Source organism: Perognathus longimembris, chromosome 4 (genome assembly GCF_023159225.1).
Source record: "Perognathus longimembris pacificus isolate PPM17 chromosome 4, ASM2315922v1, whole genome shotgun sequence".
Classification (NCBI taxonomy): domain Eukaryota; kingdom Metazoa; phylum Chordata; class Mammalia; order Rodentia; family Heteromyidae; genus Perognathus; species Perognathus longimembris.
Window position 1 is genome coordinate 68,890,357 of NC_063164.1, and position 23,518 is coordinate 68,913,874.

The following is a 23,518-nucleotide window of genomic DNA, read 5'->3' on the forward strand; positions in this document are numbered from 1 at the left end:
ATTCACAAGGACCATAGATGGATGGCCCGCCATAAAAATTGTAAATGTTGCAGCCACTCTGCTTGGCTTACTTTCACCTCCCCAGCTCTGTGAGCACACAGAGTGTGAATGCCTACATCTCTTCACTCAGAGGTGACTGGGATATAAGGCCATGTTCTTTTCTGTCTTTATAAGTCTCTTTTGTGCTTTACTGCTCTTTGCATGGACAGAGGAAATATAAATCTAGTGCCAAGATGCTTCTGAAACAAGGATGTAATGAAATTCTGCGCCCAGATATGTTGACTGCCCTCTACAATACACACATGTGGAGCCAGGTAATGTCTGACAGGGGCCAAAGAGGCAAGGCTAGGCCTTAGGTGCATTCTGTTTTGTGCTTCCATTAGTTTCCTCTCCAGCCCCCTGCCCATGTTGCTTTCACAGGATCAAGCTACATACATATTCATTCTTTGGAAATGAACTTAACATGGTCCAGTGTGATGCTGAGTCTGCCATCACTTGCATACATCAGAAACTTTTGGAACTCTGCATGAGTAGCTGAGATTTCTTTAAGTATAACTTCCAAATCCATATAGAAGTATGTGTGTGCATATGTATGCACATCTGTAATATTTTCCTCAAAGGAATAAATTTCTTAGAGACAGAACATAGCAAATTCAGTAGCATTTAGAGATCTGAATATTTAATGTTTTCATCTATTTTTCCTTTGGTTAATTATCACTGCAATGGTACCATTTGGGAGAGATGAGAATAATCATACCCTTGCAGCTTTTCAAATATCGTACATATTCATGATGGCTTTTTTGTGGTAGCACTGGGGTTTAAACTCAGGGCCTGTACTTGGCACTCTACCACTTGAACTATGCTTCCAGCCCAGCTTTTGGCTGGCTATTTTGGAAATGAAGCTTCCTGAATATTGTACATATTCATGATTCCCTTTTGTGTGTGTGTGTGATGCTAGGTTTGAACTTAGGGCCTCGTGCTTGTGCAGCTTGCACTTGACAAGTTGAACCTGTCTCCAACCCAGCTTTTTGCTGGTTAATTTGGAGATGGAATCCTGTTTACTTTTCTGCCCAGGCTAGCTTCCAACTCTGAATCTCAGCCTCCTGAGTAGTTAGGATTATAGGCGTGCGTAACTGGCATCCAGCCATATTATCATGTGGTTTTTGGTTTGGGCGGTTGGGGGTTTGAACTCAGGACCTCATGTGGCACTTTACACTGAGCCATGCTTCCAGTATCATAGGCCTTTTGAGTTCAATGCGGAATTACTGGCTTAGCTCCACCACATCTGTTTCCCACACACTTATTACAATGTCACTGGTTACAGCCCCTTCCTATAAGGCCAACTGAAGTACATACTACCACTTTTCCATCATAGGCTGAAAGATAAACAGCGATTATTATTAACTATGGAGTATCATGTTCATAAAACACATCTTCTCAGACCAAATGAAGTGCTTAGTCAACTTTTCATATGATCAACTTGATGTTGTCATTTTAGTTTGCCATTTAATCTATGCATGGGAAGAGTAGGAGAGTAGGCTATTCATGTAAACATTGTTTGCCTGATCTTTCTCCTTAGCCTTGAGATGATCCCCAAGTAGCTTTGCATGAGGTTTTGTGTACTCACTGTATCTGTCCTGCTTTAAACAGCTTATGTGCCTGAAAAAAACTGTGACTTGTAAATTACAAAGGCAAATGCATTTTTAATGATAAAATACTTTTCAAACTACATATACTCTTGTTTAATTAACATCTGTTTCACCTTTGACATGGAAAAAGTAATCTAAAAGATCATACATATTCAAACAATATGTTAGAGTGAAACAGTACTTGTCAAGAGTTCAGAGAAGGTTCTAACCCTACTCTGAGATTCATTCTACCTGTGCCCTCAACTTAATCTCTTAACATCATGGGGCCTTCTTTTGTCTCTATGAATACAAAACATATTGGAAAACATAGCCATTATCTCTCCACTTTACTACTATTGCTAGCAAATACAAATTTTCACTAACATTTCCAGTTAGGATTTCTCCAAGCTCTCCATCTCAGTTCTAAGAATTATCTCATTCTTTTCTCCCACCATTCAGATCAAGTACAGGAAAAAGTATGAAAAGTCAAAGGATAAATTCACCTCAATTGTGGACACACCAGAACACCTGCGTACTACAAAAGTCAACAAACAAATCAGTGATGTAAGTAGAAGATAAAGATGCTTACTAGATGGTCTCAGATTCAAAGATTTTGGCATCTTGGGTTGTCACACATCTGGGAAGGAGCCAGAGATGCTGCATGTCTGCTCTTCACAGAAGTCCCCTTTCATAACAAAGAATTTTGCCACTCAAACTGGCACACATGCCACTAGCAAAGGGCATAGAAGCACCTGTTGAATTGATAGAATTCTCTTGTTATATCCAAATGCATTTCTAGTTTGCATTTTACATTAAAAGCATAACATTCTGTCTTTCTGCTCTTTAAATATCCTTCAGATACTTTATAAATTGGAATACAACAAGGCCAAACCCAGAGGCTATACAACAATCCATGACACACCCATGCTGCTGCATGTCCGCAAAGTTAAAGATGAAGTCAGCGATGTAAGTATCTCTCCTCTTGGCCTCTTCTGATGTGCTGTAACAGACCCTGGCTCACTGATCCTTTCCTGTTTAACAACCAGCTGAGAGCTCAGTGGATTCAAGTAGTATTCATCGACTTTGCTATAGCCAAGTGGCTATTCCACAACAACCTAGTCCCAGCTTATGAGAACCACCCCCGAGGTGCAGTGAAACTGAAAAAAAAAAGGCCAATAGGTCTAAGTGGATCCAGGGCAATTAAGTGATTGGACTCACTGACAGAACCCTGGTTCTGGGCAGCAGCAAGACCTTCAGTTTACAACAGAAGGAGAGGCATATGTAATATATAACATATATATGCTATATATATATGCATATGTACATATATATACATAGTTGTTACTCAGGACAAAGGGACTTCTTCTAAATTGTAATGTGTCTGGCTTATCTTAAGATATATCACAGATGCACATTCTTGGCCCCAGGATCTGGCTATAAACCACTCTAATGGTTTTGTCTATGTATAGCTTGCTGGGAAATGATACAGGTAAAACTGACTAGGGTTTACTGGGAAGTCATGATTTTCACAAACCAGGATGGCTGCCTGCTGAATCCTCACAGTGACTTAGGCACCTGGCTGACAGCTGATTATTTTTGTGGGTTAGAGCTTGTCTCTGGTACCAATGGGAGGCCATCCATGTGTCATTGCCACGTTGCTTGGACATCTCAAGTGCAATGGCAGGGTCCTAGGAAGCAAGAAATAAAAGATACTATTCCTAGAATCATTACAGAATCATTTCTCCCATCTTTATTTTTTTTATTTTATTATTATTATTTTTATTTTATTTTATTTTATTTTGGCCAGTCCTGGGCCTTGGGCTCAGGGCCTGAGCACTGTCCCTGGCTTCTTCCTGCTCAAGGCTAGCACTCTGCCACCTGAGCCACAGCGCCCCTTCTGGCCGTTTTCCTATATGTGGTGCTGGGGAATCGAACCAAGAGCTTCATGTGTAGAAGGCAAGCACTCTTGCCACTAGGCCATATTCCCAGCCCCACTCTCCCATCTTTTACACACTCAAATTCTAGGGCGTATTAAACATCTATCTTTCTGTGACTATAACAAATACCTGAGATAAATTAATTTATAAAGAGAAAGTTTTTACTTTGGCTGATATAGTATGAGAGGATTTAGTCCATGATCAATTGGCCTTCTACTTTGCACCTGTGGGAAGATAATCATATTAGGGTAGAGACACATGATAAAGCAAAGCTACTCACCTGATAGCTGAGTCAAAAAGAAAAGGGGGGAAATGATAGGATCCCATTATCCCTTTCAAGAACACATCCAATAACTAGGAGTCCTCTTTATTTTTCATTTTTTCTAGTTGTGGGGCTTGAACTCAGAGCATGAGTGCCATCCCTGAGCCTCTTTGTGCTCATGGTTAGCGCTATACTACTTGAGCCCCAGTGTTACTTTCGTTTTTTGAGTAGTTCATGGAAAGAAGAATCTCACTGGGACTTTTCTGCTTGGGCTGACTTTGAACCTCTATCCTCAGATCTCAGCCTCCTGTGTAGCTAGGATTACAGGTGTGAGCCACTGGTGCCCAACTAGGAATTCTCCTATTAGGCTCTACTCTTTTTTTTTTTTTTTTTTTGGCCAGTCCTGGGCCTTGGACTCAGGGTCTGAGCACTGTCCCTGGCTTCTTCCCACTCAAGGCTAGCACTCTGCCACTTGAGCCACAGCGCCGCTTCTGGCCGTTTTCTGTATATGTGGTGCTGGGGAATCGAACCTAGGGCCTCGTGTATCCGAGGCAGGCACTCTTGCCACTAGGCTATATCCCCAGCCCTAGGCTCTACTCTTTACAGGTTGCTCCATTTCCCAATAGCACCATGCACAGGGAATTAAGCACGTGGCCTCTTGGGGATATCCTATTGCAATAGAGAAAGAGATATTCAGTTCCTCTGCATGAATAAACAGCAAAGCCACAGAGCAGAAAAGCAAGTGAAGTAGGAAATATTGTTCAAGTCATTGTAAGTGACTAGTAAATGGCATATAAACTATGCAATGTGTTGTGAATGCTGTTAAACTCTGTAAACTTTATCTTGACTAAGAACAACAAACTAGGTTGAGCACCAGTGTCTCACACTTGTCTGTAATCCTAGCTACTCAGGAGGCCAAAGTCTGAGGAACATGGTTTTAAACCAATCCAGACAGAAAAGTCTGTGAAACTATTACCTCCAATTAACCAGCACAGAGCCAGAGTGGAGCTATGGCTTTACTAACCCTACAGAGCTGTTTTTGAGTGAATAAGCTAAGGAATGGCACCCAAGTTCTGGTATAGGCTCTAGTATAGGCACAAGGAGAAAAAAAACTTTAATAGTGTTAAAATGGAGGTGGAATTATATTAAACTTAAATTTTGAGCTCTACCTAGTTTTGGTGGTACATGCTTGTAAACCTAGTACTTGGAAAGCTGAGACAGGAAGATTTTGAGTTCAAGGCCACCTAGTGAGACTCTGTGTCAAAGAAAATCTTCTTGGCTTGATTCTATAGTTGAAAATTGTCATTGTTTTGACTGAAAAGCAGAGTCAGTATCTGAAGTAATTCCATGGCTGCAGGAGCTTCTAGGGACCACAAGGAACAGCTAGGACAATGGAGGCAATGTGTGTGTTCCAGTGCCTTGACTGTGTCTAGTGCTTGGGCTACTTTGTAAATAAATAACTACGTCCACACTCCTGACATTGTGTCACCACAACAACAAAAAACACCTGAACACATTCAGTGCATGGGTTCAGAAGGTAGAAATGTATAATTCATCTTAGACATAGGAAATGTGTTAAAAATAATCTTAGAACTGAACAGTGGTGGCTCACACTTAAAGTCCTAGCTACTCAGGAGGCTGAGATCTGAGGATCGAATTTTGAAGATGTCCAAGGCAGGAAAGCCTTGAAGATCTTCAATTAAATACCAAAAAGCCATAAGTGGAGCTGTGGATCAAGTAGTAGAGTGCTAACCTTGAGTCAAAAAGCTCAGGGAAAGTGCCCAGCCCCTGAGTTCAAGCCCCAGAACCAGCACAAGTTAAAAAAAATATCTTTCAGCTACAAACATGAACAGAAAGTGTTAACAGATGCCTGTCAGGTAGATATTAGTTAGATAGATCTCTTATGTGGAACAGCCCATTCCCTAACACCACAAGGAAAAAAAACACTTTTACATTCATATCCCCCAATTTTCTGATTATAAGAATATCCTAGCCAGGCTCCAGTGGCTCACACCTGCAATCCTAGCTACTCAGGATGCTGAGATCCGAGGATCATGGTTCAAAGCCAGCCTGGGCAGGAAAATCTGTGAGATCTTATATCCAAAAAACCACCAGAAAACTGGAAGTGGCGTTGTGGCTCAAGTGGTAGAGCACTAGCCATGAGCTGAAGAGCTCAGGGACAGTGCCCAGGCCCGAAGTTTAAGCCCCACGACCGACAAAACAAAACAAAACAAAAAAAGAATATCCTGAGTGTACTCAATGGAAAAATATTGATTTCCAGGCTGTCCCCCTAAAGATACTGGTTAAAGTATTAATATTACAGGTTAGTTGTAAAGCTCAAGACAAACCCTACTGTGGTGCCTTAAAAATAGATTCCCTCGGCCTTAAATCACCTTAAATACTGGGAACCTTCTTGAACAAGTCCTGATTGGGTCTTAACACCATGCAATTTAGAAGAAGCAAAAGTGAATGAAGATAGAAATCCTAGGCTAAGTTGGGGTAACTGCCTGTTGGGCCTATCCAAACCTACACATACCAGAACTTTCTAGATATGGCTCTAGTAGGGACAGTAGTGATTGTATCCACCAGTTCACTCATCATCAAAGACTCAAGTTTCCATGTGCTGGACCCCAGAAATGAAATAAGTGACATAAAGCCTTTGGGCTGAAAGGGGTTCTGAAAGAATAAGCAGATTAACAATCACACTGGGACATGAAAACAGGAAGCATTATGGGAGCACAGGAGAGCAGGACCAAGTTCTTGCCCAGAAGGATTGGTGGGGAAGCTGTCTGCACTACTAGCAGTTTTCAGGCTTTCCTGGCTTGGGAAAGGGGGAGACAGACACGGGGAGCCATCAGCTGTGGCTACTTGGGGCCACATTCACTGTGTTCTAGGATCTCAGGCATGACCTTAGAGCTGGGCATCTCTGCACAGCTCCTTTGTAGCTCACTTGTAAAAGTAAATAATCTACCTTAGAATTCATTGTCTATTACCATCACATTTTAATTTCTTGGTTTTTAAATATTTAGTAGTCTGCTATCAAAAACTAACTTTGTTGCTTTGTTTCCATTCATAGTTGAAATATAAAGAAGTTTACCAAAGGAACAAATCTAACTGCACCATTAAGCCAGATGCTGTTCATATCAAAGCAGCCAAGGATGCCTACAAAGTCAACACCAATGTAAGTTCTAGGAATTTCTCCAAGTCTTAATCTGTTGTTTTGCTGCTCTAACAGAATACCCCCAAGACTGGGCAATTTGGTTTACAGTTCTGGATACTAGGAGGGTGGGGAGTGTTGCACAAGCATCTGGCACAATCTTTTCTTACGGCATCATCCATGGCAGAAAACAGAAGGGAAAGAGAAAGTGACCAAGAAAGCAAAAGGGAACCGCTTTTATAACATGCTTACCCTCAAGATTAGATAGATAGATATAGATATAATTATAATTATAAGAGCATTAATCTAATCAGGAGGCCAGAGCTCTCATAACCTAATCCCTCTTCAAGGCTCATCTTTTCATATCATCACAATGGCAAGGAATTTTCAACATGGGTGTTGTAGGGGACATTTGACCTATGGTAAGGCCTGATTAGGACTTTTCAGCTTTTGCTTCTTTTCATCCACACATCCTCCAGAGACTAAGCTCTAATGTGTCAACATCAAGAGCTCTTCCCTCAGCAGCATGGATAATGAAGCCCCAAATCCTGGCTGCCTTTGGTCCTCCCAGGGGAACAGGGGACCATGGGGAAGCATGAGGACGGTCTTGCCTCATGCCACATGGTGGGTGGCTAATTCTGAAGTGAAGGTGCATCAACCCTTCTCTCCTCTATGATCCTCTCAGCCCCATGAAATTCTGAAGGAGACAATATTTGGGTCACACGGTGCCCTTGGGTTGGCTGAACCTTCCTCCTGCTCAGATTCTCCCTGCATGGACTAATTTCTCTGGTGCATCTTATTGTTATGGTGATTGTTAGTGCGTAAAGTACATCTCAATACAAATTAGAGTGTTAGGGAAGAATGAGATGTGCCCAATAGGGTGGCCTCTCAGACTCTCAGATTACATGTGTTCCTGTGCCTCCAATGTGCAGAGTCCTGGGCAGCCACTTCTCTGGACTGAGGAAAGTCTGGCCAGTGGACAAGCACCGCAAACTGACTGGGTGTCCAGCTCCAGCACCTACTTTTGCCTTACCTTGGGCAATAGGCACCTACTTAGCCCTTCTAGGCAGTTCCCTAGCTGACTGTTTCATTCAGCTGTTATGAAGATTTAATTTTATAAGATTTGATCACTTATTTAATTTTGTAATGTATGAAGCACATGGAAAATGGCTTGGCATGATATAAATACCTATAGTCCTGAATTTGGTTAGGAATGTAAAAGAACTACACTCTGATGATGCTAGCCTGGCAGTTCAGAGAGTTTGTGGAGTTATTTCACCCAAGGGCTTTCTAAAGTTTCAGCCCCTACTGAGGACCAAAAGATGTGCAGGGATTCTAATAGGGCTCTGTGTTATATTGAGAGCTGTGATTTGTGGCAGGTTAAAAGGCCAGAGTATAGGGTTGGAGACGTGGGTCAGATCATGGAGCACTAGCCAGTGGGCAAGTGTAAGGTACCAAGTTTGAGGTCCAGACGCTGATTTTTAAAAAAAAAAAAAAAAAAGGCCACAGTGTCTCTGTATTTTGTGTTTATGAATTAATACTACTGAGTGATGTGATTTCCATTGAATTAAAACAGCTAGACTACAAGAAGCAGTATGAAGCCAACAAGGCCTACTGGAAATGGACCCCTGACCGGCCAGACTTCATCCAGGCTGCCAAGTCATCCCTGCAGCAAAGCGATGTAAGACCAGATGTGCACAGTGTTCCTCCACAAGCCCCATGGCAGGGGTAGTATCCTAGGCTTGTGTGAGATCCACAAGGAGGAGGGTTGAGAGGAGTAGAAGGCAAGCTCCAGACCCAAGCCAGGCCATTGAGGTCAATCCCCTCCTGCTGGGCCAGACACTGAAGCTGATCGTCCTGACAGACAAGAGAGAACCTAGAGGAAGGCAGGCTGGGGAGAGCCTGGGCCTTGCTCCTGGGTAGAAAGGAGGGGCCTGCAAGTGGTAACTGCAGGTGGTGACAGTGAAGGTCTAAGGAGCCCAGCCCCGCTCACTGTGGGAACATAGTAATCTCCTCAAGAGAACTCCCTGTTGGTTTAAGGTTTAATGAAATGCCCAGCTTCTTCCCATGCCAGTAACCCTCACCCTCTTCCTCTGCTTTTCTTCCATCACAGTTTGAATATAAGCTGGACCGAGAGTTTCTCAAGGGCTGCAAGCTGTCTGTCACGGATGATAAAGACATGGTGCTGGCCCTCAGGAATTCTTTAATAGAAAGTGATGTACGTATCCATCCCTTCCATGATACCTAACCCGACTCCATCTTCTGTGACACAGGCCCCAGGGACATACAGGAAAGAACAGAGCTTCTCTGTAGGAACTGAGATGTGGTCTGACAATGGCCCTGCCCTGAGTAGACATCAGCCATGAAAAGGCTGTCAAACCTGAGTGACAATTCCTGGTTTAAACCATGCCACCAGACAGTCCACACAGCACACACTAGTATTCTGTAGGCCTGGCTGGATTTGACATAGGAGCTTCATCATTTCTTTTCTGTGGGACCACACTCTTTCCACACTACAGTTTTCCCATTTTGGAGGAGAATGGAGCCTCAGACCTAATGGAGAGTCAAATATTTGAGAATGCCGAGAACTAAAGTCTTTCTGTACTAACATCTATCATGAGACTTTGATTGTTATGAAAATCTTGACTTGAAAGTGATAAGGGAAAACACTAAGCATTTTCCAGAATGCTCAAGCATCAAATGCCATTGAGTTCAGTGTTTCTAGTTCACTAATGATACTTTGCTCCCAACCACATCTTCAGGGTTTGGGAGCTGAGTAAAATTGTTTAGGATACACAGAGAAGCTAAAGCAACTCTTTCTTCACCCCACAGCTGAAATACAAAGAGAAACACGTCAAGGAAAGAGGAACTTGCCATGCAGTGCCTGACACTCCTCAGATCCTCCTGGCAAAGACAGTCAGTGGCCTGGTGTCGGAGGTAACGTTCCAGCACCCTGCATGTTATGCTTCTGTCTTGGGCTGCAGCCCTAGGCAGAGAGCTTAACAAGTTCTCTATGGATGCCCCCCAGAACAAATACAAGGACTATGTCAAGAAGCACCTGGCCAAGGGCTCATACACAACACTGCCGGAGACCCGGGACACAGTTCACGTCAAGGCAGTGACCAAGCATGTCAGTGACGTAAGTACCCAGCCCCAGAGCACATAGTGGCAGTGTGCCACTTTACCTTACACCTGGTACAAGACTAAGCTGCCTTTCATTTACAAATGCTTTATTTATACAACATTCCTCTATCTCTGAATACCTGTGTGTAAAACCTACACTCCAGTCTAAAGATGTAATATTGCCTTTATAATTATGTCCGATGTGGGTCTTATTACAGGACATTATCTAACAATCTATTGTAACAGTGTTAAAAATGGGAGAGGTCAGGGCAGATTAAGAGTTGTCTCTTGGGCTGGGAATATGGCCTAGTGGCAAGAGTGCTTGCCTCCTACACATGAAGCTCTCGGTTCGATTCCCCAGCACCACATATATGGAAAACGGCCAGAAGGGGCGCTGTGGCTCAGGTGGCAGAGTGCTAGCCTTGAGCGGGAAGAAGCCAGGGATGGTGCTCAGGCCCTGAGTCCAAGGCCCAGGACTGGCCAAAATAAAAAAATAAAAAAAAAGAGTTGTCTCTTCACCACTAAGGTGCTAAGCAATTTGGGAGGTTAAAGTCACTTCTTGTGCCTCAGTAATCTCTGCCCACTGGATCCTTACTGAAAATGCTATAGTAATTGTACTATTACATTTTATTAGTTTCATATGGTTTCATATATTTTTAAGATAGAAATTATGAATTTAAAAATGCAACTTCCTTATACTCAATTCTCCAAAGAACGGATGCCAGGGCTTAGCAGTAGAGTGCTTGCCTAGCATGCATGAAGCACTGGGTTCAATTTCTTAGTACCACATAACAGAAAAAGCAAGCAGTGGCACTGTGGCTCAAGTGGTAGAGCACTAGCCTTAAGCAAAAAGAAGCCAGGGACAGTGTTTAGGCCTTGAGTTCAAGCCCCAGGACTGGTGAGGGAGAAAATGAATGCTGGATGTTTCTAGCATTGTGTTCCCTGACAGAAATAACAACAACAACAACAAAAAAAAAAAAAACTAGAACATGGGCCTAACTGGATTTTCTGGAAGGTCTTCTGAGTACTTCAAGTGAACCAGTTTTATTCCCAACTGCTTCTGCTCACATGAGTAATTCTGACTCGTTTAGACAAATTACAAAAAGAAGTTTGTCAAGGAGAAAGGGAAGTCCAACTACTCCATCATGCAGGAGCCTCCAGAGGTGAAACATGCCATGGAAGTGGCCAAGAAGCAGAGCGACGTATGTTTCCCCTTCCCAACATGCTCAGGGGCCCACCGGGGAAGCAGGTCCCAAATGGGTACAATGTTCTACCTAATGGGTGGTCACCCTAATTTCTGCATTTACTTGTTACAACAACATAACAGTAGGCTCAATGCTTATATGCCTCTAATCCTATCAAATAATACATTTATTGAAATGAACTTCAGGAAATAGAAGCAGGAGGGGTTTTTGTTTTGTTTTCTTTTTGTCTTGCCTATTCATTTGTCTTTGAGGTGGTAAGGGGAACACAGAGATGGAAGGACAAAGGATAATCAAATGCAGTAGCTCTTACTAGACTCTGTTGAAAATGAGCTATACAACTTGTAAGTGCGGACGGGAGGGCAAAGATGGTAGAAAGCTAGGGAAGGAGTGACAAAAAGAAATGTTCTCCTTACCTGACTTTTTACAAAATGATAACCTCTCTGTAAATCATCTTTACAATAACAATAAAAATACTAAGATAAAAAATGATAGTGGAAAACGGTTAGAGTACCTTGAGTGAATAAGCATTTTCTTCCTCAAATAAAGGTCGCTTACAAAAAAGATGCCAAAGAGAGCCTGCATTACACCACAGTGGCTGATAGGCCAGACATCAGGAAAGCCACACAGGCAGCCAAGCAGGCCAGTGAGGTAAGGGTAGAGTTAAATGTGCCTGGACTCCAACAGACTTTGCCAACAGGGTATTTACCTTCAAGATGTCATTGCCCATTCTGGTTTTCTTGGATCCAGGTGGAATACAGAGCCAAGCACCGCAAGGAAGCCAGCCATGGGCTAAGCATGCTTGGTCGCCCAGACATTGAGATGGCCAAGAAGGCAGCCAGGCTGAGCAGCCAGGTAACACATGCAGATGGGCAAGTGGTGGTCCTGATATACCTTACAGAGAAGCGATTCCCAGAATGAAGGTGCAATATTAACAACCAAGGGGACCTGGGACCTTCACTTAATCTGCCGAGCTTTGTAAAGTGCAGAGGGCTTTGTGATGTCTTGCTGTTTTTATTCCCCACCCCCACTTTATGGACATGAATCTGGACTCTGTGTTTAACCATCCTAGTCTAGATGGTAAATGTTATGACCTCTTTATGTATAACACATGCATCTCCTTTGATGTTTATATTTTCATTATTCTTCAGTTCTCAGGTTGATTGATACTCAGGATTAATTCAGATGTTTGTATTTGCTGTTAGGTTAAATACCGAGAAAATTTTGACAAAGAGAAGGGTAAGACACCAAAATACAATCCAAAAGACAGCCAGCTCTACAAAACAATGAAAGATGCTAGTAATCTTGCAAGTGAGGTATGTTTTTTTAATTCTGGTGATTATAGCCATAATACTCTTATATTTAGTAGTGTTGAATATGTTAATTATTGTTCAAATATCCCTATACTATTTCCTAAACTTTTTTTTTAACCAGCCAAAGAAAGCCTATTCTTCAGCCCCTGTTTGTTCTCAAATCCTGGTTACCTCTACTTTCTGTCTCTCTGGGCTTAGTTACTTTACAGATTTCATATCATTGCAATCACAGTAGTTGTCTTTTTCTATCTGGCTTATTCTAGAATTTTCAAAGTTCATCTTATTCATGTTGTAGCATGTATTGAAGTTAATTTTAGCTTATGGCTGAGTAATACTATTTCATTGTATATATACATTTTGTCCATCTGTTTGTGGAAGCTTGAGTTTTCCCCACTTTAAGCTATTATGAATGGGGTATAATTTGTTTTTGTCTTTGTTTTTAACCATTACTAACATTTATACAATGGCAGATGCCTTACTGTGATTTTAATTAGATCTGTTTTCTATCTATATGATTTTTCTTTTGTTGTTTTCCTCTTGCATATGTAGGTTAAATATAAGGCTGACCTGAAGAAACTTCACAAACCTGTAACTGACATGAAGGAGTCTCTGATCATGCATCATGTCCTGAACACAAGCCAGCTGGCCAGTTCTGTAAGCCTGGTCATTTGTTCCAGAGACAGCCTGTCTCTTCCACTTGCAACCCAATTCCTTCTCTGAGAACATGTACTCTCCTACTACATTACTCATTTCTTGATTTATTACAAAGCTTCTTCTATTTGAGGGCATTCCTCCAAATTGCAACATTGATCTTTTAAATCTCTATCAACTATTATACCTCTCAACATGTAAAAATGCTTCTACTTAGACAGGGGGTGTAGTTCAGTGGTACAGCAACTGTTTAGCATGTTCAAGGCCCGGGATTTGATCCTAGCACACACATACAAAGTTGGTTTTTGTATTGTTTATTTTTTTTTTTTGCTGGTCTTGGACACTGTCCCTGAGTTTCTTTGGTTAAGGCAAGCACTCTACCATTTGAGCTGCAGCATCACTTCTGGCTTTTTTCTGAGTAGTTTATTGGAGATAAGAATCTCATAGACTTTGCTGCCTGGGCTGCTGTGAACCATAATCCTCAGATCTTAGCCTCCTGAATAACTGATTACAGACATGAACAACCGGCACCTGGCTAACAGGAAATTTTTACTTTTAGAATATTTTGGCTCTTTTATCTAACTTGTACTCTACCACTTGAGCCACATCTCCACTTCTGCTTTTTTGCTGGTTAAGTGAAGATAAGAGTCTCTCAAGTTTGTCTATGCATACTGGCTTTAAAACTCTGTACCCCAGTCATTTCTTATTTCTAAAAGCATAAGACTTCTTGAAATAGTTATATTTCACTTTTACAGTTTTAATTGTTATGCTTTATTTATTGGCATATATTAGTTTTGCAAAGGGGTATTATTATTATTATTCTGTACATGTAGACAATGTGCCCTGATCAAATTTACTTCTTCTATGACTCTCCCTTAACTTCCCTCCCCTCTTAAAACAGTTTCAATAGATTTCACTGTTCTATTTTCATACATACTTATAATCACTTATAGCCTTTAACCATACCTAACTTTGAAGAAGCCATGCAAACAGTGTTCACATCTGGTATTAATGGACAATACTGAACTTGGACCTTCATCTTTTAAGACTTCTTTGCAACACCATATCTCCACAAATTGGTATTTGCTAATCTCAGTTTGCTCTTAACATACTGCTGTGAAAGTGTCTAAGAAGGAAAAATTGGGAATGTCAGGCAATTTTTCCACCCATTGCCTTTTTTGTCCCTCTCCCCTTAGTACCAGTACAAGAAGAACTATGAGAAGAGTAAAGGCCACTACCACACCACACCTGATAATCTGGAGCAGCTTCACCTAAAAGAGGCCACGGAATTACAGAGCATAGTAAGTTCATCAAGACTGGCTTTCCCTGAACCCCACATCTATTTACCTATGATGTCAAAAACATATCATGGATTCTGTCTTAAGAATGATGCTTTGCTGGGCCCCAGTGTCTCATGCCTGTAATCCTAGCTACTTAGGAGGCTGAGATCTGAGGATCGTGGTTCAAAGTCAGCCCAGGCAGAAAGCCCATGAGATGCTTATCTCCAATTAACCACAGAAGACACCAGAAGTGGAGCTGTGGCTCAAGTGGTAGAGTGCTAGCTAGCCTTGAGCACAGACAGCTTAGGGATAGCATCCAAGTCTTGAGGTCAAGCTCAAGGACCAGCACCAAAAACAGGGGGGAGGGGAGAGAGAGAGAGAGAGAGAGAGAGAGAGAGAGAGAGAGAGAGAGAGAGAGAGAGAGAGAGAGAGAGAGAGAGAATTTAAAAGCTATTGCTTGAGATAAGCACAAAGGTAAAGGAACTCTCCAAATTCCCAAACAGTTGAAAATTGTTAGTTACAAGCACTTACAATAGTGGGAAAATATACCTGCTATGTGTTCTGCAGGTTACTAGCAGGGCTAGAAGCATTAAGGCTATATTCCAAAGGAGACAACAACCCTGATGAGTCCCCCTCAAATCTGGGCTAGATTAGGAAATAGAAACGAATGATAGAGAGTGGGAAGAAATTTAAACGGAAGAAATAACACTATCAGTTTGGGCACTGAAGAACTTTCTAGGTATATAAGAAATTACTAAACTTGTAAAATGACTGGGGACTTTCAGAGGAAAGAACTTGTCACCATTACTTAGATCTCTTCTTGACATTAGCTAGAGGGCTGAACTACTAAAAAGACTTGTGGGAAGCAGCCTGTGCCTCCAGGCCTCCATTCTAAGGTCTTCTTAGAACAAGTAGAGCTGGAAATATGGGGTACCACCATAAGCCTCTGCCTCTCTGTCTTTCCAGTTTCTCCAATGTATAATATGAATGCTGTAATATGAATGTTGTAAGGATAAGAGAATTTTACTTGTATAATAGCCTTAGGAGTCTTTTTGAGAATGTCAGGTTAGAATTAGAAATTCAATTGACCTATAAACTAGTTTTTATATCTATATACATTTATATTGGCTACATTAAATAGCTGGTGATGATCCAAGAGTTGTTTACTTATGAATCTACATGTATTATTACACAAGGACTCCAGATCTCTAATAAAAACTCCTATAGAAGGAAAACTGGGGCTGGGAACATGGCCTAGTGGCAAGAGTGCTTGCCTCGTATACATGAAGCCCTGGGTTCAATTCCCAAGCACCACATATATAGAAAAAGCCAGAAGTGGCGCGGTGGCTCAAGTGGTAGAGTGCTAGCCTTGAGCAAAAAGAAGCCAGAGACAGTGCTCAGGCCCTGAGTCCAAGCCCCAGGACTGGCCAAAAAAAAAGAAAAACTGGAGCTGGTAATAGTGGCTCATGCCTGTAATCCTGGCTACTCAGGGGGTCAAGATCTAAGGGTCGTGGTTCAAAGCAAGCTTGGGCAAAAAGGTTTATGAGACTCATGTCCAATTAACCACCAGAAAACTGGAAGTGGAGCTGTAGTTCAAGTGGTAGAACACTAGCCTTGAGCAAAAATATCCCAGGGACAGCACCCAGGCCCTGAGTCTAAACCCCATGACCAACATAAAAAGAAAAGAAAAATTGGGGATTAAAAAGAATCATAGATATTGGCTAATGCTGAAACCAGATTTTTAAACCTCATAGAATTCTAGGAGTTCCATAACAGGTCTTGCTACTTGCTCCTATATAGCAAATAAAGAGACATGGTGAAAAGTGAAGGAAGGTTTATTACATGGCGCAGGCATTCTATGGGCAATAACACTTTAGTATATCTTCAGCCACCTTCAGGGAGAGACATGAATTGAACTACACTGGGAGCTGGGGGCAGGATGTGAAAGGTATTCACAATCCACTCTAGGCCTGCTTAGATGTTAGGTCAGTCCTTGTTTTGGAAAGATTCCAGGATAAACAAGACATAGTTGCCCAGTGGATGGTCTGTCCTGAAGAGATTCTGTCACTGGTGGTTTCACACATCCTTTGTCATAAAGGTGTTGTCAATCATTCTTGTCCTTCCTGGAACCCCAGGTGATTACAATGTGATTGCAGAGAGAATGAGCTTAAAGCAGAGACACATATAAAATGGAGGCAGCAATGCCAAGCTTTTCTCTTGCTTTTAGTTAACATGGAGTCCCAGCTAAAGCAGCTTTTAAGCACTCCTCTGATGCTATTTTTTGTTAAAATGTTCACATGTACAATCAGACCTTATCCAATCGTAGGTATGAGTAATTAACAGCAACATTTACATCAGCTAATTGTCAGTGATGGTTTTGTCTCCTTGAATCTAAATCTTAATTATGCCTTTCAGACAGCAATAGTCCTCTCTGCCAGGCAGCAACAAAAAAAGTGCTGAATCTGAAACACAACAGGAAAACTGTTATGAGTGGCAATGAAAGGAGCTAATTAGACAAAAAGTATTGATTAAAACATTCTGTCCTTAAACTGGTCTCAATCTGAGAGATGCTCAGCAAGATTTCTAACAAGACTTTCAATCACCAGGTGAAATACAAAGAAAAGTATGAAAAGGAACGAGGCAAGCCTATGTTGGATTTTGAGACACCAACATACATCACTGCCAAGGAGTCTCAGCAGATGCAGAGTGGGGTAAGTTCTCCCAGACACACCAGACCGTGAGCTTCTGAGCATAACCTCTGCCGCAGACACATCCAGCCTCCTGTTGTCCAAAGCGGCAGGACTTTTGAACTTGTGATCATGAAGATCTTCTTCATTGCAGAAATTCTACAGTTCATTACACATTAAAAAAAATTCTAAGAGGGAGATATTTTCCACAATTACACAATCATTTCCATAAAGTTAGAACCAAGCAAACTATTCCTAACATAGGAGAAAAAAGTACACTGAATTGCATTTTTCTCTGATATATAGAAAGTTCCCTCCATAGATGGAGTCATCCCTGGCTTTAGAATGCTGTCCGCTATAATACACACCTCAAGTCTGCCAAAAGGAACTGTGCGAATCAAAACCTCAGTAAACCAAAAGACAAAGTATCACATTTCCTGTTCAAGAATTATAAGTGGGTGCATTTTCTAAAAATCACCTTTAATTTAACCATGAGGGGAGAATTAAATCTTAGAAAATTGGTTTCATTTGCCGGGTGCCGGTGGCTCACATCTGTAGTCCTAACTATGCAGAAGGCTGAGATCTGAGGATCCCAGTTCAACACCAGCCCAGGCAAAAAGTATGTGAGACTCTTATCTCCTATAAACTACTCTGAAAAGGTTGGAAGTGGTGCTGTGGCTCAAGTGGTAGAGCACTAGCCTTGAGCAAAAGCAGCTGAAGGACAGAGCCCAGGCCTTGAGTTCAAGCTCCAGGTCCAGAAGAAAAGAAGGGGGAAAAAAAGAAAGAAAAATCTGTTTCACATGGAAATAGGTTATTAGAAATGTGTTTGCCACTCTTCCATGGGAATACCACTTAGTTACAATCATAAATATTTTCCTTTGTTTGTTCATTTGTTTTAGTAAAAGTTTGAGTTTTCTGATGTATAAAATACTAAAAAAAAAAAAAAAAAGCCATGAGTTGGTGGCTTATGCCTGTAATCCTAGCTATTCAGGAGGCTAAGATTGGAAGATTGCAGTTGGAAGCCAGCCCAGGTAGAAAAGTCCAAGACATCTATCACCAATTAACCAACAAAAAGCTGGAAATGGACCTGTGACTCAAGTGCTAGCCTTGAGCAAGAAAAAGCTAAAGGTTAGGCCCAGACCCTGAGTTTAAGTACCAGTACTGGCAGACATAAACATACACACATAGACACACACACACACACACACACACACACACACACACACACACACACACACACATTCTACCGAAGTTTACAGTAATTTCAAACAACTAGTAAGTCCAAGTAAAGGCTGTATGGGAGTTCCTTCTATAATTCTTTCAACTTTTCTATAAATTTAAAACTCAATTAGAACTTTTGAAATCATACAAAAACCATACTTTTAATATCTATTCCAAGCTTCTTTGACATAGCACGGTATGGAGATTAAGAAGAGGGCCTGGGACGTAGGGTGGCCCTTTCAACCATAGACAAAATGTATTTTTGTCCATCTAGCCTGTTCAGTGGTTAAAAAATAGGTACAAAATGGATGTTGGTAACTTATACCTTTAACTATAAAAGAGGCTAAGATCCAGAAGACCATGATTAGGCCAGCCTGGGCAAAAGTCTTCAAGATTCCATTTCTAATTAACCCACCTTTAAGTCTGTCTGCAGATGTGGTTCAGATGGACTGCCAACCATGAACAAGCAAGCAAAGCAAGCTCAAGGCCCTAAGTTTCAAATTCCAGTACTACCAAAAACTTTAAAAAGGTCCAAGCCACTTGTTGCTTACTACTGTATCCTAGAACTTAAGAGGGCAAGACCATGGGCCACACATTGCAAAGCCAACAGTTTTGTATGTAGTAAGCATTCAATAGAAGTTGGCTATAAATAAAAAGGTAAAAAAGAATCATACCCAGCCAGGTGGAGAACCGTGAGATGAGGAGAAAGAATAGTTCTAGGACATTGTATGACCCTGTTTCAAGAGCTTTCCAAATAGGCATGCTTAGAAAAAGTGCCAACTTGCCTTCAGTAGCCTCAGGCCCTTCTTCCCGTTACCCCTTCCCCATGCACTTCAAGTTTTAAAACAAACTCATTTATCCATTTTTCTGCTCTTGTGGGGACCACCCCATCATAACTTTGGAGAGATGGTGGAGGTGTGGAGTGTCAACTTCCTCAACTTCTGAGTTTCCATGGAGCCATTTTGCTACAAATGAAATACTTCCAGAAAAGTCAGGTGACATATTTCAAATGTGTGACCATCAGTAAAACTGTGTTTAGGAGGCCATACATGGAAAAAGGAATGTAATTTTTTTCTTTCTAGCATTGAGAGATAAACTGTAACAGATTCTTTCTTGTCTTTCCTCCCTATTTATATTAGAAAGAATATAGGAAAGATTATGAAGAATCCATTAAAGGCAGAAACCTGACTGGCCTGGAGGTCACACCAGCTTTATTACATGTCAAATATGCAACCAAAATAGCAAGCGAGGTAGTGGCCACTTGGTCTTTTCTTCCCCTCTTGATCTAAATAATGACACTAATGACACTTAACAGTGTGTTTCTGCTGCCGTTTCCACCACCTCCTCTTCACATGTTTGGTTCTTCCACCTAATCTGTCACCCCTCTTAATTCTTCTAATTGTTTCCATTCATTTCTAGTCTCTTATTTAATACTTAATATTAACTGATCAAGCCTATACCCTGCCTTTATTCTCTTTACTTACTCAATCATAAGCTGTTAAAAATTGGAAGGGTTGTTTTATTTTGGGGGGGTTACTCTTCACCTAAGAGAACAACCCAGGCTTTCTTGTCAGTGCTGTTGCTTTTACTTTATGGTATAGAAAGAGTACAGGAAAGATCTAGAGGAAAGCATCCGTGGGAGGGGTCTCACTGAAATGGAAGACACTCCTGACATGCTCCGAGCAAAGAACGCCACTCAGATCCTAAATGAGGTGAGACCATAGCCAAATGCATGCACATAGGTAATAGGGCTTTATTTTCTCACCCAAGTCACAAGAAGAAAAAGAAATAAAGGCTTTTTGAATTCCAAGTTCAATATGCACCATAATCATGAACCATTTAATAAAATATATGTCCATTTCTAAGGCGAATTAGTATGCTCCATAGTGGTTGTCACAACCAATTATTTACCTGTATGTATTAGCCTTGATAGATTGGTATGCAGATTTAAATTAAAACATCACCCCATAATGGAGTGGTATGACATTAATTGTGGACCAAGCCAGATCTCAGATTTTCTTTCTGCAAGTAGTGAATAAAAAAAGCATTCAAAAGGAGAACTTACATTGGTTCACACTGACAATGCAGAATGGTGTCTCACAGTGACCCCTAAACATATCACTCAATCCTTTTCATGGACTGGTGAAGGTACCATGACACTTGAGGTGGTATGTTATCTGAATCTGTATCCACTCCTGTGTGGGTACCATCTATTAGTAAAAGTTGAATGATTTTTTTTTAATAATTCTTCTATAGAAAGAATATAAGCGAGACCTGGAGCTTGAAGTCAAAGGAAGAGGCCTGAATGCCATGGCCAATGAAACTCCAGATTTTATGCGGGCGAGAAATGCTACTGATATTGCCAGTCAGGTCAGTTTTTCTATTCCATGTCAATCTTTCAAAAATGTACTTGTGACTAGAAAGGCATAATAGATGGTATCATCTTGTTTATAAGTGGCAGTCAAATGCACATAGTGGCATTCTTGAACATCTGCCTATTTCTTGGTCAAGCCTCTTCTTATTTACTACAAAGTATTCTTTGATTAATATATTTGGGGAGTTCTTTTTTCCCTGCCTTCAAGACTAAATTTAAGGGGCTGGGGATATGGCCTAGTGGCAAGAGTGCCTGCCTCATATACATGAGGCCCTGGGTTCGATTCCCCAGCACCACATACACAGAAAATGGCCAGAAGTGGTGCTGTGGCTCAAGTGGCAGAGTGCTAACCTTGAGCAAAAAGAAGCCAGGAACAGTGCTCAGGCCCTGAGTCCAAGCCCCAGGACTGGCCAAAAAAAAAAAAAAAGACCAAATTTAACACGTCTTTTAAGAATCCAGTTTTAAGTAGCATGTGGGTCTTATATCTTACCTCTCATTATGCCAGCCCTTTTGTAAAAAAAAAAAAAAAATCCATATTATCAACTATCTCCTTAGCCTTACCTAATCCTACCTTGAACTAGACAGTAAGTCTGAACAATTAAGAACAGCTTTCTAAATCTCATTCTTTAATATAAATCTACTAACACAATAGGAAGAAATGTCTGCTAAATATCCAATGAATGAGTCCATCTTGAAAAAATCACTATTGATTACCTATTCTAATCAAACCAAGCCAATGAGTATTACATATATTTTAAATACTTACCCAACTGCTTGGTCTCCTTCTACAGATTAAATATAAGCAATCAGCAGAAATGGAAAAGGCCAATTTTACTTCTGTGGTTGATACCCCGGAGATCATTCATGCCCAACAAGTCAAGAACCTTTCAAGCCAGGTAAGAACAGTGATCAGACTGTCTTTCATATGCCTCAATTATACTTAATAAAAGCATTTCTGTTAATACCTAAGGAGATTTGTTTTCAAGTCACAATTTCCCCCATTTGAACAGAAAAGCTTTACCCTTGATATAGGATTATGACAGAGTTGAGATTTCTGTTGAGATTTAATATATTAATGAAAGGCTAGGATTGGACTTCAGCGGTAAAGTACAAAGGCTTGGTTTGGTCTCAAGCACTAGAGGAAAAAATCTGAAAAATTATGAAGGGCGTGGATGGAAGCAGGAAGGAGAAACTGGGAGAGAGAGAGAGAAGGGATGACATTGTCCAAAAAGAAATTCATTACCTGACTTATGAAACTGAACCCTTCAGAACATCATCCTTATAATAATAATACATCGTATATATACTACAATATATAAAAGTTATTATATATTATACATATTATATATATTTCATATATAATTATGAAGGAATTTGAAGGTATTGAAAAACTCCCACATGGTACAATTCATCATTAAGACATCCATACTGTAACATGTAAATTCTCTTGCTATGTGTATGTGAGATAGCCAGGGAGGTCAGCACTCTTTGGGCTGCTAGAGCCTCAGAATGGCCTGGGAGGGCTTAGTAATGTGATTGTCTTGGGGCACTCTCTGGCTGGTGCTTCAAAACCTAATCTGTGGCTATGTTATTTCCTATGCAATTCAGACCAGTAGTTAAATGTGAATGATGGAGTAGCATATAAACAAAACTGTTTCTCAATAACTAAAGTGCAGCATATACCTGGTAACTTCTAAACTTGTTACTTGGGTGTTAAGGCAAGCAGTGCATGTTCACTCACAAATTCAGGGTATGATCATGGTCAAGTGTTTTAACACCAGAGCAATTCAGGGCCTTTCTTCTGCAAACACTTTCATTACGTGTTCCATGTGCAAACAGATTAGCCAGAGATCAAAATAATCTCTGTAAACTAACCTTGCAAACCAGTTGAGCAGTTTTTACTTCATCTTTAAAAAATAAAAATAAAAAACAAGAGAACTGCTTATTTTCATTTCCCAGGAAAATGAGGAATCTTTTTTCATATATGCTTGTGTAAATAAGAAAAGTCATTCCAGCGACTTTGCCTGGACCAAAACATCTGTTTCTGAATTGCCTATTCTCCCAGAACTTCTGTTTAATAACTGACTCCCAATTAGGTTTTTTACAAACTAGGAGAAAACTTTCATTGGCTGAAACTGTTTCACTGAGTAAAATCTTCAGTATTTAGCCTAGCTAGCATCCATGGCTCATGCCTGTAATCCTAGCTAAACAGGAGACTGAGATCTGAGAATCATAGTTGTAAGCCAGCCTGAGCAAGAAAGTCTATGAGATTCTTTATCTCCAATAAGCCACCAAAAAGCCAAAAGTAGAGCTGTGGCTCAAGCAGTAAAGTGCCAGTCTTCAGGAGAGAAAGAAAGAGAGAGAGAGAGAGAGAGAGAGAGAGAGAGAGAGAGAGAGAGAGAGAGAGAGAGAGAGAGAGAATACCCATGCCCTGAGTTCAAGAATACTACACACAAAAATGCATTTAAATATAATGCATATAATGCAACTTATAAAAAATGACTAGTCTCTTCCCTCCTAATTCCTATTTACCCAAACTTCCTTGAAAAGTAGGAGAAAGCCAAGCTAGAGAGAAAAGCAAAAGGACATGGTAACAAACAATTAAAAAAAAAACATAGCCGAGGCCCAGTAAGTGTTCTGCAGAGAATAATGACAGTCTAGGGGTGGCATTGGCTGTGTATAT

At 40.9% G+C, this 23,518-nt stretch overlaps 1 protein-coding gene across 1 annotated transcript in view; it reads left to right on the forward strand.

Moving 5' to 3' along the window:
* Neb (nebulin) overlaps positions 1 to 23,518 on the forward strand; it is a 217,731-nt gene that overhangs the window by 170,316 nt on the left and 23,897 nt on the right. The window contains 18 exon segments of the mRNA XM_048345481.1: positions 2,088 to 2,192; positions 2,487 to 2,594; positions 6,904 to 7,008; positions 8,561 to 8,665; positions 9,098 to 9,202; positions 9,817 to 9,921; positions 10,013 to 10,123; positions 11,199 to 11,309; positions 11,859 to 11,960; positions 12,060 to 12,164; positions 12,515 to 12,625; positions 13,172 to 13,276; positions 14,470 to 14,574; positions 17,160 to 17,264; positions 19,601 to 19,711; positions 20,063 to 20,173; positions 20,718 to 20,831; positions 21,627 to 21,731. Of these exon segments, the coding sequence (XP_048201438.1) occupies positions 2,088 to 2,192; positions 2,487 to 2,594; positions 6,904 to 7,008; positions 8,561 to 8,665; positions 9,098 to 9,202; positions 9,817 to 9,921; positions 10,013 to 10,123; positions 11,199 to 11,309; positions 11,859 to 11,960; positions 12,060 to 12,164; positions 12,515 to 12,625; positions 13,172 to 13,276; positions 14,470 to 14,574; positions 17,160 to 17,264; positions 19,601 to 19,711; positions 20,063 to 20,173; positions 20,718 to 20,831; positions 21,627 to 21,731 (1,929 nt within the window).